Genomic DNA, 20418 nt, shown 5'->3' with positions numbered 1-20418 from the left:
ATATAACTTCTTTAGTATTAAAGGCCATAGATATGTATTCAGCCTCAGCGGATGAATGAGAAACGAAATCTTGTTTACTTGATTTCCATGAAACCAAAGAGTTTCCATTGAAGATGCAAAACCATGAGATAGAACGTCAAGAATCTGGCACTGTGACCAATCTGAATCACATAATGCATTGACCTGAAAATCATCATCAACAGGGTAAAAGAGAGCTTGTCCTATGGTTTCTTTGAGATAATGCAGAACCTTGTGTGCAGCTTTAATATGAGGAATTCATGAAGCTGAGGAATATTGACAAAGCTTATGAACAACAAAGCATATGTCTGAACACGTAATGGTAAGATACATCAATTTTCCAATCAAATGTCTATAAACTTCAGCGTTAGAAATGAGCTCATCATCTTCAGAGGAAAGCTTGATGCTGAGATCTACTAGAACAGATGAAGGATGACAATCAAGCAATCCAGCATCTGTAAGAAGGTCAAGTGTGTACTTGTGTTGACATATAGAAATCCCAGAAGTAGAGTGAGCAATTTCAATTCCAAGGTATCTTGGTGTCCAATATCTCGGAGCTTGAAACAAGAAGAACGTTGAGTGATAAATGAAGAAACATAAGTTTCTGAATTGTTGGCAATGAGAATGTCGTCTACGTATACCAGAACCATGAGAAACTTATCAGCTGAATGAGACCATAATAGAGTATGATCACCGTTGATATTTTCAAAACCCATACGTAGAAGAGTTGAAGAAAATTTTAAGAACCACTGTATGGATGCTTGCTTAAACCCGTAGACAGACTTTTTGAGTTCTAAGACTGTATTATGTGTTAGAAATGAGTTCACCATCTTTGGAGGAAAGCTTGACGTTGAGATTCATTTGAACAGATGAATGACGACAATCAAGCAATCCAGCATCAGTAAAAATGTCAAGTGTATACTTGTGTTGACATATAGAAATCCCAGAAGTAGAGCCAGCAATTTCAATTCCAAGGTATCTTGGTTTCCAATATCCCGGAGCTGAAACAAGAAGAACGTTGAATGATCAACAAAGAAACAAAAGTCTCTGAATTGTTGGCAATGAGAATGCCGTCTACGTTCCAGAACCATGAGGAACTTGTCAGCTGAATGAGACCAGAATAGAGTATGATCACCGTTGATCTTTTCAAAACCCATACGTAGAAGAGTTGAAGAAAATTTTAAGAACCACTGACGAGATGCTTGTTTAAGTCCGTAGATAGACGTTTTGAGTTTTAAGACTGCATTATGTGGAAGATTGACCCCCCTTTATTTATGCATAACCCGGAGGAATATATATATATATATATATATATATATATCTTTAGACATATCACCATTAAGAAAGGCGTTAGAAACGTCTAACTGATGAAGAAACCATTTTTTCTTAGCAACAAAGGCAAGCAGCATTTTGACAGTTACCATCTTGGCAACCGGAGAGAATGTATCAACAAAATCTACTCCTTCTTGCTGTGTGTACCTTTTGGCCACTAAACGACCTTTAGGACGCTCAACTGATATATCTGCATTCAGTTTGAGTTTAAAAGCCATCTACTTTCAATGGTCTTCTTGCCTTTAGGGAGAGAAAAAATTGACCAAGTATCAAAGTAAAGACTCAAACTCGTCATCCACAGCTTTACACCATTCTTTGGGCTTCTTCGCCTCATTGAAAGTGGAAGGTGCGGTCATACAGATAGAAGAGTTGATAAAGGAAAAATAAGAAGAAGAGAGTTTATCATAGGAAAGAAATTAGATAAAAAGGATAAAGAGAATGAACAGAATGAACAGGTATGGTCTTTTCTTTAAACGAGATGTAGTTGCAGAAGGCAAGCTTACATCAGATGGTGAAGGGGCAGGGGCCGACATTTCACCGGAAGATGATGGTACAGAATGTACACTGTCATCAGGGAGTGCAAGACGAGGAACGAACGCTTTTGATGTATCATAAAGAGAAGAACCAGCAAAAGTATTGTTTCACGAAATATGACGAGAAAGCCATATAACTTCTTTAGTATTAAAGGCCATAGATATGTATTCAGCCTCAGCGGATGAATGAGAAACGAAATCTTGTTTACTTGATTTCCATGAAACCAAAGAGTTTCCATTGAAGATGCAAAACCATGAGATAGAACGTCAAGAATCTGGCACTGTGACCAATCTGAATCACATAATGCATTGACCTGAAAATCATCATCAACATGGTAAAAGAGAGCTTGTCCTATGGTTTCTTTGAGATAATGCAGAACCTTGTGTGCAGCTTTAGTATGAGGAATTCATGAAGCTGAGGAATATTGACAAAGCTTATGAACAACAAAGCATATGTCTGAACACGTAATGGTAAGATACATCAATTTTCCAATCAAATGTCTATAAACTTCAGAGTTAGAAATGAGCTCACCATCTTCAGAGGAAAGCTTGATGCTGAGATCTACTAGAACAGATGAAGGATGACAATCAAGCAATCCAGCATCTGTAAGAAGGTCAAGTGTGTACTTGTGTTGACATATAGAAATCCCAGAAGTAGAGTGTGTAATTTCAATTCCAAGGTATCTTGGTGTCCAATATCTCGGAGCTTGAAACAAGAAGAACGTTGAGTGATAAATGAAGAAACATAAGTTTCTGAATTGTTGGCAATGAGAATGTCGTCTACGTATACCAGAACCATGAGAAACTTATCAGCTGAATGAGACCATAATAGAGTATGATCACCGTTGATATTTTCAAAACCCATACGTAGAAGAGTTGAAGAAAATTTTAAGAACCACTGTATGGATGCTTGCTTAAACCCGTAGACAGACTTTTTGAGTTCTAAGACTGTGTTATGTGGAAGATTAGCCCCCTTTATTTCTGCATAACCCGGAGGATATATCTATTTAGACAGATCGCCATTACAAAGGCGTTAGAAATGTCTAACTGATGAAGAAACCATTTCTTCTTAGCAACAAGGGCAAGCAGCATTTTGATAGTTACCATGTTGGCAACCGAAGAGAAGGTATCAACAAAATCTACTCCTTCTTGCTGTGTGTACCCTTTGGCCACTAAACGACCTTTAGGACACTCAACTGATCCATCTGCATTCAGTTTGAGTTTAAAAGCCATCTGCTTCCAATGGTCTTCTTGCCGTCAGAGAGAGAACAAATTGACCAAGTATCAAGGTAAAGACTCAAACTCGTCATCCACAGCTTTACATCATTCTTTAGACTTCTTCGCCTCATTGAAAGTAGAAGGTGTGGTCATACAGATAGAAGTTGTTGATAAAAGAAAATAAGAAGAAGAGAGTTTATCATAGGAAAGAAAATCAGATAAAGGATAAAGAGAATTAACAGAATTGCACAGATATGGTCTTTTCTGTAAACGAGATGTAGTTGCAGAAGGCAAGCCTACATCAGATGGTGAAGGGGCAGGGGCCGAAGAATTCACCGGAAAATGATGGTACATAAGGTACACTGTCATCAGGGCATGCAAGTCTAGGAAATAAAACTTTTGATGTATCATTAAGAGAGGAACCAGCAAAATAAAATATTGTTTCATGAAATATGACATATCGAGAAGTAGAAATGCTATTAGTTTCAAGATCAGATCAAGACTAAAGGTATATGAGAATGAAACATGAGAGCCCTAGCGACTTTAAAATGTGTTGGTGTTTCCTCTCCACTACAGAATTTTGTTGTTAGGTTTTAGGGCAAGAATACCTTTGTTTTAAAGTTGTTCGTAGCCTTTATGGTTTCTTGCTGAATCTGAGATTGATGTTGATAGTAACGGAGAAATAGATTATGCTCTTTGAGAGATAGAGTTTGTCCGTACTGTTCAGACACCACATTGGAGTTTTTTCTTATCTCCTTTCACATCTTGTATTTTTTGATTCACATACATATATATGTGTATTGTATATATAAGATTCTGCTCACATCCTTCATTTGTAAAATTCTTTATATTGGTATTTTGTACTTGACATTTAGATTTGAGAAAAAAAGGAATTCTACATTTCTACACATTCTTTTTGGTAAACTACATTTTTATTTGTGTACATGATTCCATTTCCATACCACACAACCACAAAAAAAAAAGATAATCATCATATTTCACAACTGAGCAGTCATTTTACTTGTTGCTTAAGCAATCACTTGGCCATGAATCGGATCTCACGATCTTTTCTTCCTTTTCTTGAACTCCATCGCAGGTGGATATCGATCCTTGGTTCGGATCCATTACTTGGGCTTTCTTCTTCATCTTCCTCTAAAGATCCGTCTGTTGCTTCGAGACTACTACTACTTTGTGAAAACACTGTTGATGTGCTATCATTGCTCTTGAAACAACTACCATCAGTTGGTTGGCACGTGATCTTGTCGAGTTTTGTGTTCATTTCAGACATCTTAGCCACGAGTTTTTTGATATCTAGCCATTGGTTGACTTGAACATCCACATCTACCATCCATCTTAATGAAGCTTCTAACTCTTTGATTCTACTCTTGCACCTATATATCAACAACACATAAATATTATGTAAACCAAATAAAAACATTTTAGGAAATCACAAAGACTTTTTCAAGTATTTCATGTATTATATAAACTATACAAACCTATGCTTCTTGTGTAGGTTTCTGCGTCTGAGTTCTGCATAAGCCTCAACAAGAGAAACAGCCTTTTCAAGAAGACGCTTGAGTTCTTCAATGACTTTCCTCTCAGAATCTTCTACTCTTTTGCTGATCTTATCGACATGAACCACCAACGGAGTGATCCTGGAGATTGTAGCATCGAGGCGGTCCAAGATACATTTTTTGGTTGAAGATCTATCTTTTGCTTTTCTGATAGCTTCATGAAGCACTTGCAGAGTAATTTCAAGTGCAGCCCCTACAATAACTTCACCAATAGGCATTTTCTTGAGAATATTAAGGAGAAAAGAACTAGCTCCTGAGGTGAATGTATGTACATAGAACAATGGAAGACTATGCTTTTATTGATAAAATGAGTTGTGTTGGAAGATGTATATAAGGATAAGAGACAACATTGACTTTGACTTGGTATTGGTCAAGATTTTTCGTTACTATGTGAAAGGAGTTAATTGGATCTATATGTAAGTTGTGATCACTTAATTCTGCAGAAGAGAAGATAATCAATATTAATGATTGACTTTGTATGTAGAGTATGTTCTTAGACTTCCACAAACAAACATACAAAAAGCTTATAGTTTAGAAAATTTATTCAAAACCACACTACAGTATAACCTTTTTAAATTAATAATCTATAAATTAATATACACTAAAAATCTCTATAAAATAATATAATTTTATAGTCTCAAATTGAGTTTTTGGTTCAATTAGTATATCGATAAATTAATATCTCTATAAATTAATAAAAAAAATATAGTTTTGGTGTAATCCTAACATTATTCATTTATAGAGGTTTCATTGTAGTTCTCTTTGTTTAATCCCTATTGCCACATATTATACAAATTAGATTACATTGGATTTGACGAAAGAAAAGGGAATTTATTAGCATAGAGAGTAAAATGAAAATATCTTCATTAAAGATAATGTGTGTACAATGTTCACTATATATATAAGTGTTTAATTAACTACTCTTTTTTTTGTCATCAACAATATAAATTCATATTGATTCTTTAAACCAAATTGGGTGATCTAACTACCCATTTACAAGTATTACATATAAGTATTAGGTTTTGGATCCGCGCCTTGCGCAGAAATGAATATTTCATTTATATATATATATATATATATATAATTTTTATGGACTATATGTTTTTTACATATTATGAAATAACTAATATATATTAATTACTTAAGAAATCAGTAACTTTTACGTATATAATTAAATTGGTGTGAACACCCAATTTTTTTTATTAATCTAAACAATTACCTTTTCTATTTTATATGGTATATAATTAAATTTAAATGATATTAATGTGTATATAGTGTATTTTTAATATTAATATATATTAAGTGATGATTTCTAATCATATGGTTTTTTGATCATTTCTATATTCTTATAACAAAATTTTAAATCATTGATAACAAATTTTTTATTGTGGGATTAATAGTTTTAGTAATTTATAACTTTTTAAAAAATTCAATGCAAAGTTTAAAATTTAATATTAAGTTGTCTATATTTGTTCAAAGCTTTTATCATAACTTTTTGTGGTTCAAAGCAGATTTTGAAATTAAAATATTTATGTATTTTATATGGCTTATTGTTTAATTTAAACAAAATTAATATATACATACTTTAATCTTAATGTTTATTAAACGATACTTCCTACTTATATGATTTTGTAATCATTTGTATCTTATCATAATAATAAAAATTTAAATCATGTAACACAAAATTTGAATGTGAGACTTTAACAATTTTAGCAATTTATAGTCTTTAAAAAAAATCAAAATATATGCAGAAAAATCTGAAATTATATTATATGGTTAATTTGGTTGTTTTAATTTATTTTATTAATTTAAAATTAAACAAATATGATAGATGTTCTACTAATTTTTATCAAATATTTCTTATTCAAAATTATTAATTTTCATTTATATTTTTGCCATATTAAGCAATTTTGTAACTTTTATTTAAGGTAAGAATGAAGAACATTAATAATGAACTAGAGCTTGACTTGGGCACCCGCACAGATGTGTGCTTTTATTTCTGTATAAATAAATATTATTTGTATAGGTGATAATATATATTTTAAAATTTATCCGTTTTAATACTTGTTTATTTTAACATTTCTGAACAGACTAATTTTATAGTTTATATTGAGTAATTTTATTTTATCTTGTAAACCATCAATATATTGTATCATCTATATTTTTAGAATATGATCCGGATATCCGCATAAATATATTTTTATTTTCTTATGAATCAAAATTTTATGATAATGTATGATAAAATTTCCTTAGAGCTGAGGAACAATATATAATGGAGATACAAAACTCTAGAGCTGAGGAAATATCTTAACCACCCGTGTAAGGCATGTCACAATTGCATTAATATGTGGAATATTCTATTTACTGTGTGTTATTATGAAACCAACAAAATAGTAAGTCTACGACTGTATCGTTGAAAGTTTGAATATTGCATTTATTGTTTAGTAGCTACCCTTTAAATTTCATATATATCTTATTTGTTCCAAAATTGAAGGGGATATCTAATTGATTTTCTCCAAAGCCTAAGTAGAAGATTGTTGGGGCGGGGAAAAAAGATTTTCAATTCAAAATATTAGATTTTAATCAATAATAATGATTATTAGTTATTTGAACATATGGAATTTGTATAAATAAGCTAAGGATTGAATATAATAGTCCAGTGGAATATAATAATTAAGTTGGTTACAAATAAGCTAAGGACACCGTGAAATAAAGTTTGAATTGAAATTGTTCAACTGGTATGAAGAATGGTTGTTAGTTTTTCTTTTTCTATGAGTTTAATTACTTATAAAGCTTATATAATTTGATGTTCATGCAGGTTAAATAAGCTAAGCATGGGATTCATATTATAAGCAATGTTACGGTGTCGATATGGTACGTGAATTAGTTTGGTGCGAAAGTTATATTATACGCACATCATTTGTTAATGTAATCTTTTGTAATTATAATTATTTTAGGAAATTATTTAATGCTTCGAAAAAAGACAAGCATTGCTTAATAATAGATTTATTTTATTCTCAGTGGTATTGGGTTGTAAATATTTTGCAAGTTTAAGGATAAGTCTAAATATGTACCCTTTTTTTTTTAATAATACAGATAGATTTATGGTTAGTTTAATAAAAACTTTATTATATATCAACATATTTTCTAAGGATTCTAAGATTTATTGTGGTGATATATATTATGGATAATTTGCTTAAAAACCAAGGAAATTTATGATATTAGGTTAATACCAAGAACAGTAAAACTTATGGTTTCATTGGCATTATGGCTGAAATGTAAAGACGAAATTGACCTCAAGTTGTGGATAAACCTTATAGGCTATAGGGAAGTACACCTAATAGCTGGGGAGAGAGAATTTTATTTTGCCGATATTTTGTAAAGATTTAGTATAGATTCTCTTATATTTTCCTCTGTACGAAGATGTACAGTGCATTTTCCAAAAGGAAAGACCAGTGTCTTGACCGAAAATTATCCGCTTCGTTGATTGCCGGAGCCAGAGATTTAATCGTCGACTAGTGAAGATGTACGAATCGGCGAACGTCTCCGACGATGCAGATCGTACGGCTTTCCGGCGAGAAAAAAAAATACAAGCTTTACTATGAACAAGACTCAAAGTTCTCTAGAAAGGAAGCACATTTTCATATCTCCCACTTCACTGCCTTTGTTGTCTCCTTCCGCTTATGTTCACTTCGATGTTGCAGGAAGAACCTACCTAATCACCTAGCCCAAGTGGACCAAGTGGCAAAGTTATGGAAGTAATTTACACATGTGCATAATGTTTATTAGCTATCCAAATAATAATACGATGGTGCTGCAATTATACTACACTCGAGAGAGCATATATTAGCCAGGTATTTTTATATTTGGACTATGTTGTGATTAGGAATAACCCAAGGCTGAGGGTGAGATATTAACATTGTATGTTTTTTTTATTAGCTGGCTACTTACACGTTTGCTGAGCAACGATAAAGAAGTATTAAAGACAAATTTATTAGCCATGTAAATTTGTAGTTAGTTATAGTTTAGTAATCAAGTGGCATGATTATGGAACTAAGCTACGCATGTGTATAATCTTTTTTAGCTATCCAAATTATGATATGGTCGTATTGATTTCAAATATACACTACAGAACAATATCTTAGCCAGCTATAAGTATATTGGACAATTTTGGTACTAAAGAAACTCTAGACTGAGTGTGAGATATTGACATTGTACATGTATACGATTGCATGTTAGTTAGCGCTGGATGTCACAGTTAGCTAGATAATATGAATGGAAAACTTCTTTACTCTTGTTTCAGTTTTTATTACGCCAATAAGTTATTTTAACTTCTTTTACGCTCGTTATCCTACTATATAAAAGGGACTAAATCCCTACTTTCTAAGCCTTGCCACATAGGCAAAATATTGTGAACCAATCAAGATGCCATGTCATCCGGACTTGAGTTTGAGTTAAAAAAAAATAAGCTATTTTCGGAGCCCATTCGACCCATTTCGAAGCCTATTCCCGAGCCACTCTCTCATAAGCATAATCCCGTGTTCTAAACATCCTGTGTTAAATTTTTTAAAACACTCATATCTTAGAAATAGTTTAGAAAATATCTTTATATAAATGTTTTTTTCTTGAATAATATTTAACTATAATTTTTTGTATCTTCTTAACTTTTATAATAAAAATATTGTTTTCAGATAGCAACAAAATATATATAAAAATTATCTTATTTTTCAATTTTTGATAATTTTATTATATTATTTTAGAATCAATTATTTAATATTAATATAACATATAAATTTTATATGATTAAAATAAAATTCTTTTTTAATTATATATAAAATTCATTAAGGGTATTGTTTTAATTAACACATTAGCGAATCACTTAGAAATTAATAATAAATCAATAACCTATCTAAAAGTCTAAAACCTAATAAAATATGAAAAATAAGAAAAACTAACTAAATTTTAATATAAAATAGAAATTTAATATTACTAAAATAAAATTTATTTTTTAATATATATATAATATTAATTAAGAGTATTTTTTTAATTAATAAATTAGTGACTTAGCTAAAAATAAATAATAAATCAATGACTTAGCTAAAACCTAATAAAAACATGACAAATAATCAAATTTACTAAAATTATGGATAATATGAAATATGATTGATTCTTTAATACAAAATTAAAGTAAGAGTTTTGTTAAATCAAACATAAGTTTGTCGTATCGGTGTTACAAAAAAAAACAATAATTAATAGTGTCGTAGGAATTATGTATTTTCCATTAGCGAATAAAATTGAAGTAGATTGTTGAAGGATATCTCAACGTATAGACGAGATTATGGAGATTGATATGGGAGTTGAAGTAACGGACACAACTGTTCCTCCGCAAAGAAACGCTCTTGCTAGACATCCTGAATAAAATGAAAGAGATATATATGAACTTGGCTTTGTGTTAATGGATGGTGACTTTCCAATGCTGTTTTGAGCAAGGGCCAATATACACGCACCAAATCACCACTGCAAGCGGAAGCTGAAGGTTTGCTATGGGCAATGCAAGTGATACTGAAGTTTGGACACAAAGAGATGGTCTTTCAATCAACTGTGAACAACTGGTTATACTCATTCAAAAGGAGGAAGACTGGCCTGCTTTGGACTCGGAGCTAGACGAAATACATGCTGTATCTAAATAATTTTCTGAACTTTCTATTGCTTATATTCTTAGATCTTTAAAATTCTGTACGAATAGCCTAGCAAAAGGTGTCCGATCACGCGCATCTCGATCAGCTTTTGTAAACCCTTTTGCACCAAGTTGGCTAGCCCCACAAGTTAGCATGAGGGTGCCAAAAAAGAGAATAAAGTTGAAAGTGAAACTAAATATTCCAATGAACAAATTTATAAGAAGTTCATATTTATGTGGATGTCTATATGGGACAAACAATTTTTTTTAGACAATTATAGAATGTAGTCACGAAAAATCAATCTTAAAATATATAATTAAAAAAAAACCATTTAAACAAATCATCAAAATTTTCAATATTACAGCAAATAAGAATATAAAGACCAACTATATTCTCTTCATGTATAATGTGTTGTGGTAAGATTCAAAAAAATTAACTTACTTTACAGTAAGGAAAAATTAGATTTTTAATTCCAAATTTACAGTAAAAACATAACATTTTATAAAACTAAACAATTGACATAATAGTATAAAAATATAAAAAAAAAATTAAAATACTATCCGCGCGTAGCGCGGACAAGGACCTAGTTGTTCTAATAGAAAAAAAGTACGCAAGTGTACAATCATTTTTAGCCAGACAAGCTATATCTATCTTATTAAAACTCAAGTACAAAATTGGAGTGTTTGGAGACTTGAATAGGACTTTTAAAAATTTGGAGTGTTTGGAAACATGGATTGCAGTCTTTTAAAAAAAAATATTTTTGTTTGAAAACAAGGATAGTAGTATTAAGAAAAAAAGTAATGGGCTTATGTTTTTTTTTAAAAAATTGAAAGTTATTTAGGCCACTTTTAAAATATACCAAAATGGGTCAATCTAATTCCCTAAAAATTTTTTTTCTAAACTAACCATAAAACAAAATTTAAACTTTATATACATATTTCAAATCAAAATAATAATTCAAATTTGATTTATATCAAAAATTGATTCAAAAATATACATATATTCAAAAATGGATTTTTACTAAACTATTTTTCAATAACCATTATAAAAAAATATTGTCAATATATATAAGAAAAATATAATACAAAGCCCAATTTGAAATACCAACTCAAATTATGGTTTTCATATTTCATATTAAGTTTTAAAAATATAATATATGTAATTATTTATATGATGGTATGTATAAAATACTATTAATTATATGATTACTTATATGATGGTACATATAAAATACGATTAATTATATGATGATAAAATACAATATATAATAATGACTAGGGATGGGCTTTTGGATACCCATACGGGTTTAGTTCTGATCGGTTTGTATTTTGGGTTTTCGGGGTCAAAGATTTCAGCCTTATTAGAATGTTTCTAAATTTTGGTTTGAGTTCGATTTGGATCTTTGCGGGTTTGGTTTGGGTTTGGATAACTAATTTAAATTATTTTTAAAGTCTTAAATCATTATATATTTTAAATTTCTCAAAATGTATAAATAAAATAATATATTACGTATAAATTTGAATAACATATGTCATAATACTTAAGCTTAACATATCAATTGGCTTGATTTAAAATTTTGGATACGAAATCAATAATTATTTTAAGTATTTTTGGTGATTTGAGTATACTTTAACTATTTCAGATATTTACTTTGACTATCTATATATATTTTCAAGTATTTAAACCAATTTAAAAGTATCATTTTTGATGTTTTATATACGTTAAATCTAAAAATAATTAATATATGTAAGTATATAAATCTATTTTTAGATAAATTCGGATACCCAAATACTTCGGTTCGGATCAGATTCGGTTCTCTAAATAACAAAATTTTGAATAATTAGAATATTTAATCAATTTATGTTTGGGTTTGGTACTATATCTTTGGATCGGTATCGGTTATGTTCCTCGGATTCATTTTTCCAAATCCTAATAATTACATGAAAAACAAATATCAACATATTTTTCAAAATATACACCCGCGCGCCTGCGCGGGTCAAAATCTAGTTATGGTTTAAAGATAAATATATAGACTACAGAACTATATCATAGCCTGTATATATATATTTGGGCACGTGTGCAATTGCATATTAGATGGCTACTTAATCATTTGGTGAGCAAAGATCAAAAAAATATTAAAGTCAAATTTATTAGCCATGTAAAGTTATAGTCAGGGCCGGCCATGGACTAAAGCCCATAAAGCTATGGCTTTAGGCGCCAAAATATGTATAATATCTAGGGGCGCCAAATAATGCCAGTCAGTTATCTTAGGTCGGGTGGTTTGAAATTTTCTACTTATATTTCAAGGACGCAGGTTCGAACTTGAGTTTATCTTTTTATTTTCCTTTCTTTTCTTACAATAAATGAAAGAATCTGATTCATTTAGTGAAAATTTTAGTGTACGTTGTATGTTTCAATGATAGTTTCCTTTTTTAGCCAGTGTCGTTTACTACATACTTCATGTTTCCTCTTTAATTTATCTTTTTTTCCTCCCAATTATTTTGTCTGTATTTTGTAAAGGGCAATTGTCAATAATAGCACTTTTTGAAGTTTATGTCTCAAAAATGACACTAGAAGGAGAAAGTCACAAAAATGACATTCATTAAAGGGTAAAATATCTCTAATACGCTTGGTTTAAAATTAAATAAACAAACAAAAATAAATAAAAATAAATAAAATAAAATAAAAATAAAAAGAAAATGAAAAAAAATAAATTTTTTTATAGTTTCAGATTATGTGTTTTCAGATTCGAAATTTTGAAAAAAAAAAAATTTGAAAATTTTTTTTTCGAATTTTTTTTATTTTATTTTCAAATTTTCTTTTTATAATTTAAAAATACTTTTTGAAACTGTTTTTAAAATTTTTATTTTTTATTTTTTATTTTAGTATTTATTTTTTATAAAATTTTAAACCCTAATTCCAAAACCCTACCCTTTAACTCTAAATCCTAAGGTTTGGATTAATTAACCCAATGGGTATAAGTGTATATTTACCTCTTTAATGAAACCTATTTTTGTGACTTTGAGCCTTGAGTGCTATTTTGGGAACAATAAATAGGTTTGGTGCTATCCTAGTCTTTTTCTCTTTTGTAAACCTACGAACAGATATGAATTTTTTTTTTAAAGCCTATGAAATTTACTAGATAAGAAACAAATTGATGTAGTATGAACCAAAGATATTCTCTCTGGATTCTGGTAACTTGTAAAATAAAGAAACACTTTTAAAATTACTATTTTATCAATATGATAGATCAATCTATTAGGTTTTTAACGAAATTTCAGCATCGTACAAAGAATAATTTTGGTTTTTGTTTAGTTTAGAAAAATGTAAATAAAATTTTTTTTTATTAAAGAGCATCATTTTTGTAATGCGCTTAAGGCGTCCAGAAACTCCGGACTGGCACTGGTTATAGTTAGCTATAGTTAAACATCAAATAGCATGGTTATGGATTTTTGATGTACACGAGTGTATACTCTTTTGTAACCATCCAAATTATGATATGGTCGTATTGATAAAAATATACACTGCATAATTATATCTTTAGCCAGCTATATGTATGATTGGCCTATTTGGTAATTAAAAATAAGTTAAGACTGAGTAATAAAATAAAAACTGATTTGTTGGTAGTGTCAATTTGTTAGACAATTAACATAATATTTATACAGTTAACAATAAGTTATTTGAGATACAACTTGCTTGAATGTATATCACATTCTTTGATATCATAATAATCAAATTCATAGCTAATGACATGAAATGAAAATATGAATAATGTTTAGGTACATGCATCTTTAAAAATGAGTTACTTGAGATTAAAAAAAATTTGTTGGTAATGTCAAGTTGTTATATCTTTAACATAATATTTATACGGTAAATAAACAAGATCTTTGTTTATATGTCAAACCAGAGAATAACAAGATTGTTGCGTAACATAAAGGTACTGTATATATATATCATTTATATCAGATGGAGACGCAGTGGTGGAGGGCTTCACCGGAGATGCAGAGGCAGGGAGCCTCAATGGAGACGGCGGATAGGTTCACCAGTGGTGGGGGGCTTCACCTTTAATACATGTCAAATTATTAGACAGCTAATATAATATTTACATCTTTAGAAAATGAGTTACCTCAGATTAAAATTGGATTTGTTGGTAATTTCTGATTGTTATACCGCTAATAAAATATTTACATACTTAATAAACAAGATTTTCACTTATACGCAATGTTTTTAAACCCGACCCGGACACTGAACCGAACGACTTACCGGGTCGTTGGGTCATTGGGTCGACCGCCAGTGGCGGATCTAGAAAATATTTTAAGTGGGGGCAAATTTTTTTTTTTAATACTTTACATAAATATGTTTTATATCTTTTGAAAAAAATAACATATAGAAGAAAAATTAAACTAAATCATACGGCTAAATGACTTTTTTTTTAAGTTAAAGAAGAAAAAGAATGAATCCACTAACAAATTAAAATAAAATACTGATACTATTTGTTAGAAAGAAATTTTAATGAATAAACAGATCTGATAACCCAAAAAAGACTCAAAGAAAAAGAACCGAGGAGAAAAAGGAAATGTAATACATGGATAAAACAAAAACAAAAAAAGTAAATCAGAAAAGTAAACGAAGGAAACAATTTAAAAAAAAAACAGTCTAAAAGGGGTAGGTGTGCTTGGAACACGGGTTTATTGGAGGCAAAGAATGAAATTTAGCCAGTTAAGGTGCAAGATATATGTTTGTTATAATGCAAATAAATATTTTTGTAATTTTTAGTGGGGGCAGCTGCCCCCTTTCCAAGCTACGTAGATTCGTCCATGTCGACTGTGGGTGAACCGCGGGTTAAAAAATGAATTATTATTTTTATATAATAATATATTATCTATGAAAATAAATACATAAAAACTAAAGTTTAATTTTCTAAATGTTTTTTAAAGCATAAAATAATAGTTTGGATATGTATATATTTATGTTTAAAAAGTATTTAGAAAACACTTAACTTTAGTTTTTATATTTTTATTTTCATTTGACATACAAAATATAAAAAAAATTTGTTTATACTATTTAAAATTTTATGTAACAAAGTAAGAGTTATGACATCTGAAAAAATCAAGATATAAAAATAATAAATATTTAAATGTCTAATGTAAATAATAAACTAAACTTCAAATTCAAAATAAACTAGAAGTTAAAGATCATTGTAATAAATTGTCAATAACGAAAATAAACCAACACCAAATCACATAAACTAATTTTGGTTCTCTCTACCATTGTTCAATTCATTTTCTTCAAGTGGCATAGTGAAATCTTCATCAAAATCTAAAAATCGCAATATAAAACTGAAAAAAGAAAACATTACTTTTTTTTGACAGCATCTAACTTCTTAAATACAAGTTGGAGTATGTGAGAGAAAACATGGAAAGAAAATTTTTGAAATTCGAAAATTTGGAGTAATAGAAAAGAGAAGAAATTATTTAGATGTAAGAACAAGTAAGAGATATGAATACATATGATTTGTTAAAAAAGATATGAATGCAGAGAATAAGATTTCATCAAATCTTTTGTAAGATAATCGTCAAAAGCAATCGTTGAGCTGTTTACATCTACACAAAGGCATCAGAGTCCAAGAAAAAAGCCAACAGTGTCAAAATAGTAGAGTTTGGTAGATAGCTAATAATGCATAAGTTCTTTGGTATGCTTCCTAATTTCTCTATATATTATTACCTCAAATGTTGTAATCCTTCACCTTTAATATATAGGGGATTATAACACCTAATAGTCCCCTTCAAAATAGCTTTAGAAGATTACGAAAATCCATCATGGACATGAACTTATGGAAAAGAGTAGAATAGAGCGGTTTAGTGAACGAATCCGCAAGCTGATTCTCTGATCTCACATGAAGTGTTTTGATATGACCAGCTACAATCTTCTTTCGAATGGAGTGGCAATCCCTCTCTATATATTTGGTTCTCTCGTGAAAACAGGGTTCTTGACAATATGAAGGGCAGCGGTACTGTCACAATAAAGAACCGGACCGTTGGAGAAGAAATCTGCAAATCATTCACCATTCGAGAAAGCCATATAACTTCTTTAGTAGTGAAGGCCATAGATCTGTATTCAGCCTCAGTGGATGACTGAGAAACGAAAACTTGTTTATTTGATTTCCATGAAACCAAAGAGTTTCCATTGAAGATGCAAAACCATGAGATAGAACGTCGAGAATCTGGACAGTGTGACCAATCTGAATCACATAATGCCTTGACCTGAAAATCATCATCAACAGGGTAAAAGAGAGCTTGTCCTATGGTTCCTTTGAGATAATAAATAACCTTGTGTGCAGCTTTAATATGAGGAATTCGTGGAGCTGAGGAATATTGACACAGTTTATGAACAGCAAAGCATATGTATGGACGCGTAATGGTAAGATATAGCAATTTCCCAATCAAATGTCTATAAGCTTCACCATCTTTGGAGGAAAGCTTGACGTTGAGATCCATTTGAACAGATGAATGACGACAATCAAGCAATCCAGCATCAGTAAAAATGTCAAGTGTATACTTGTGTTGACATATAGAAATCCCAGAAGTAGAGCCAGCAATTTCAATTCCAAGGTATCTTGGTTTCCAATATCCCGGAGCTGAAACAAGAAGAACGTTGAATGATCAACAAAGAAACAAAATTCTCTGAATTGTTGGCAATGAGAATGTCGTCTACGTTACCAGAACCATGAGGAACTTGTCAGCTGAATGAGACCAGAATAGAGTATGATCACCGTTGATCTTTTCAAAACCCATACGTAGAAGAGTTGAAGAAAATTTTAAGAACCACTGACGAGATGCTTGTTTAAGTCCGTAGATAGACTTTTTGAGTTTTAAGACTGCATTATGTGGAAGATTGACCCCCTTTATTTATGCATAACCCGGAGGAATATATATATATATATCTTTAGACATATCGCCATTAAGAAAGGCGTTAGAAACGTCTAACTGATGAAGAAACCATTTTTTCTTAGCAACAAAGGCAAGCAGCATTTTGACAATTACCATCTTGGCAACCGGAGAGAATGTATCAACAAAATCTACTCCTTCTTGCTGTATATACCTTTTGGCCACTAAACGACCTTTAGGACGCTCAACTGATATATCTGCATTCAGTTTGAGTTTAAAAGCCATCTACTTTCAATGGTCTTCTTGCCTTTAGGGAGAGAACAAATTGACCAAGTATCAAAGTAAAGACTCAAACTCGTCATCCACAGCTTTACACCATTCTTTGGGCTTCTTCGCCTCATTGAAAGTGGAAGGTGCGGTCATACAGATAGAAGAGTTGATAAAGGAAAAATAAGAAGAAGAGAGTTTATCATAGGAAAGTAATTAGATAAAAAGGATAAAGAGAATGAACAGAATGAACAGGCATGGTCTTTTCTTTAAACGAGATGTAGTTGCAGAAGGCAAGCTTACATCAGATGGTGAAGGGGCAGGGGCCGACATTTCACCGGAAGATGATGGTACAGAATGTACACTGTCATCAGGGAGTGCAAGACGAGGAACGGACGCTTTTGATGTATCATAAAGAGAAGAACCAGCAAAAGTATTGTTTCACGAAATATGACATGCTGAGAAGTGGAAATGCTATTAGTTTCAAGATCAAGTAATATATAACCCTTGTAACCTATTCGATATCCTAAAAATATGCAAGCTTTTTCCCTAGGATCAAACTTAGTTCTACCCTTAAGAGATGCACTCTTGTAACAAAGACAACCAAAACTTCTAAGAGAATGATAATCGGGTATTTTGTTCATAAGAATTTGAAAGGGAGATTTGTTCTCAAGAACATGTGAAGGTAAGCGGTTAATAAGAAACACAGCTGACATGATGCATTCATCCCAGTAGACTGAAGGTATATGAAAATGAAGCATGAGAACCCTAGCAACTTTAAAATGTGTCGGTGTTTCCTCTCCACTACAGAATTTTGTTGTGGAGTTTTAGGACAAAAGTGAAAGGCAAGAATACTTTTGTCTTTAAAGCTGTTCGTAGCCTTTATGGTTTCTTGCTGAATCTGAGTTGATGTTGATAGTAGCGGAGAAATAGGTTATGCTCTTTGAGAGCTAAGGAGGACAAACTCTGTTTTGTCCGTACTGTTCAGACACCACACTGGAGTTTTTTCTTATCTCCTTTCACATCTTGTATTTTTTGATTCACATATATGAATGTGTGTATTATATATATAAGATCCCTCTCACGTCCTTCTTTTATAAAATTCCTTATTGGTAAATTTTGTAATACAATTGACATTTAGAATTGAGAAAAAAAATGAACTCTACATTTCTACACATTATTTGTGTATTTGATTCCATTTCCATTCCACACAACAACAACAAGAAAAAAAAAAGATAATCACATTTCACATTTGAGCATTCATTTTACTTGTTCCTTAAGATCTCACTTGACCATGAATCGGATCTCACGATCTTTAGCTCCTTTTCTTGAACTCCATCGAAGGTGGATATCAATCCTTGGGCTTTCTTCTTCGTCTTCCTCTGACGATCCGTCTGTTGCTTCGAGTATATTTTGATTACTACTTTGTGATATCACTGGTGATGTGCTATCATTTCTCTTGAAACAATTACAATCAGTTGGTGGGCACGTGATCCTCTCGAGTTTAGTGTTCATTTCAGACATCTTGGCCAGGAGTTGTTTGATATCCAACCATTGGTTGACTTGAACATCCACCTCTACCATCCATCTTAAAGAAGCTTCCAACTCTTTGATTCTACTCTTGTACCTAGATATCAACAACACACACATATATATTATATAAACAAAACAAAAACATTTTAAGAATCCCAAAGACTTTTCAAGCATTTCATGTACTATATAAACTATACATACCTAAACTTCTTGAGTAGGTTTCTGCGTCTGAGTTCTGCATAAGCCTCAACAAGAAAAACAGCCTTTTCAAGAAGACGCTTGAGGTCTTCAATGACTTTCCTCTGAGAATCTTCTACCCCTTTGCTGATCTTATCGACATGAACCACCAACGGAGTGATCCTGGAGATTGTAGCATCGAGGCGGTCCAAGATACATTTTGTGGTTAAAGATCTATGTTTTGCTTTTATGATGGCTTCATGAAGCACTTGGAGTGTAATTCCAAGAGCAGCCCCTACAAGAACCTCACCAATCGGCATTTTCTTGTGAATGATGAGGAGGAGAGAAGAACTAGTTCTTGAGGTGAATGTATGTACATAGAACAATAGAAGACTTTTCTTTTATAGATAAAATGAGTTGTGATGGAAGAAGAAGTATATGAGGATAAGTCACAACATTGACTTAGACTTAGTACTTGGTCGAGACTCCTTCTTTTCTAGGTGAAAGGAGTTAATTGGATCTACATGCAAGTTGTGATCATTTAACTCGGCAGAAGGGAAGAGAATCAATCTCAATGATTGAATTTGTATATAGAATAACTAGTTGACCTGCACTAACAAACATACAAAGGGCTAGTACTTTAAAAATTAGTTCCCATTCTCTTTGGTTAATCCCTATTGCCACAAATTATACGAATTAGATGACATTGGATTTGAGGAAAGAAAAGAGGAAATTTACAAGTTATTTGTGTACATGATCCATTTCAAATCTACATTTTAAATTAAATCTTTTTCATTGAATTACATTTGATCATTCATTTTATTTGCTTGTCGTTTTTCACTATATTTCGATCAGTACTTTTTGATATGCTACGATTCTTCTTGAAACAAGAACATTATGTTTTTTTGAAAACATATGTTGATTGGCATGATTTAGTCAAGTTAAGAGTCCATTTCGGATACATTGGTCATGAGTTTTTTGATATCAGCCCATTGATTGATTGACTTGAATATCCGCATCGACCAATGACCATCCATCTCAATGAAGCTGCGTTTTAAGCATTCACCCATATGGTGAATGCTTAAATTCACTCCACTTTTCATAACAAACTAAATTACCATGTATGATTAGTTAAAAAAGGCAAGAAAATTAAAAGAAATTGCTGCAAAAAATAATAAGATTAAACCCGTCTGCAAAACTC

At 31.2% G+C, this 20418-nt stretch overlaps 3 protein-coding genes across 3 annotated transcripts; all 3 read right to left on the bottom strand.

Moving 5' to 3' along the window:
- Positions 1-2557: 2557 nt before the first annotated feature.
- LOC125578409 (RPW8-like protein 3) lies at positions 2558-5150 on the bottom strand. Its single transcript, XM_048741019.1, has one exon. The coding sequence runs from the start codon at positions 4537-4539 to the stop codon at positions 4138-4140; it is 402 nt and encodes a 133-aa protein (XP_048596976.1). The 5' UTR covers positions 4540-5150; the 3' UTR covers positions 2558-4137.
- LOC125578177 (RPW8-like protein 3) lies at positions 4588-4893 on the bottom strand. The gene has a single exon (XM_048740514.1). It carries the CDS (start codon positions 4891-4893, stop codon positions 4588-4590), a length of 306 nt encoding a protein of 101 aa, XP_048596471.1.
- A 13423-nt stretch (positions 5151-18573) lies between the features above and the next one.
- LOC106426035 (RPW8-like protein 3) lies at positions 18574-19943 on the bottom strand. The gene is made up of 2 exons (XM_013866751.3): positions 19242-19943; positions 18574-19134 (listed from the first exon to the last, which is right to left on the bottom strand). Exons 1-2 carry the CDS (start codon positions 19535-19537, stop codon positions 18792-18794), a joined length of 639 nt encoding a protein of 212 aa, XP_013722205.1. The 5' UTR covers positions 19538-19943; the 3' UTR covers positions 18574-18791.
- Positions 19944-20418: the final 475 nt, after the last annotated feature.

Source organism: Brassica napus, chromosome A9 (assembly GCF_020379485.1).
Source record: "Brassica napus cultivar Da-Ae chromosome A9, Da-Ae, whole genome shotgun sequence".
NCBI lineage: Eukaryota > Viridiplantae > Streptophyta > Magnoliopsida > Brassicales > Brassicaceae > Brassica > Brassica napus.
Note: the sequence above shows the minus strand (reverse complement) of the source record. Positions and strands in the feature narration are given on the sequence as shown.

Bases quoted from the DNA above. Each gene is read 5' to 3' on its own strand.
- LOC106426035 (XM_013866751.3), bottom strand. From the start codon at position 19,537: ATGCCGATTGGTGAGGTTCTTGTAGGGGCTGCTCTTGGAATTACACTC. The intron at 19,135-19,241 runs GTATGTATAGTT...GTTGATATCTAG, and splicing joins AACCTACTCAAGAAGTTTAG to GTACAAGAGTAGAATCAAAG.
- LOC125578409 (XM_048741019.1), bottom strand. From the start codon at position 4,539: ATGTTTTTATTTGGTTTACATAATATTTATGTGTTGTTGATATATAGG.
- LOC125578177 (XM_048740514.1), bottom strand. From the start codon at position 4,893: ATGCCTATTGGTGAAGTTATTGTAGGGGCTGCACTTGAAATTACTCTG.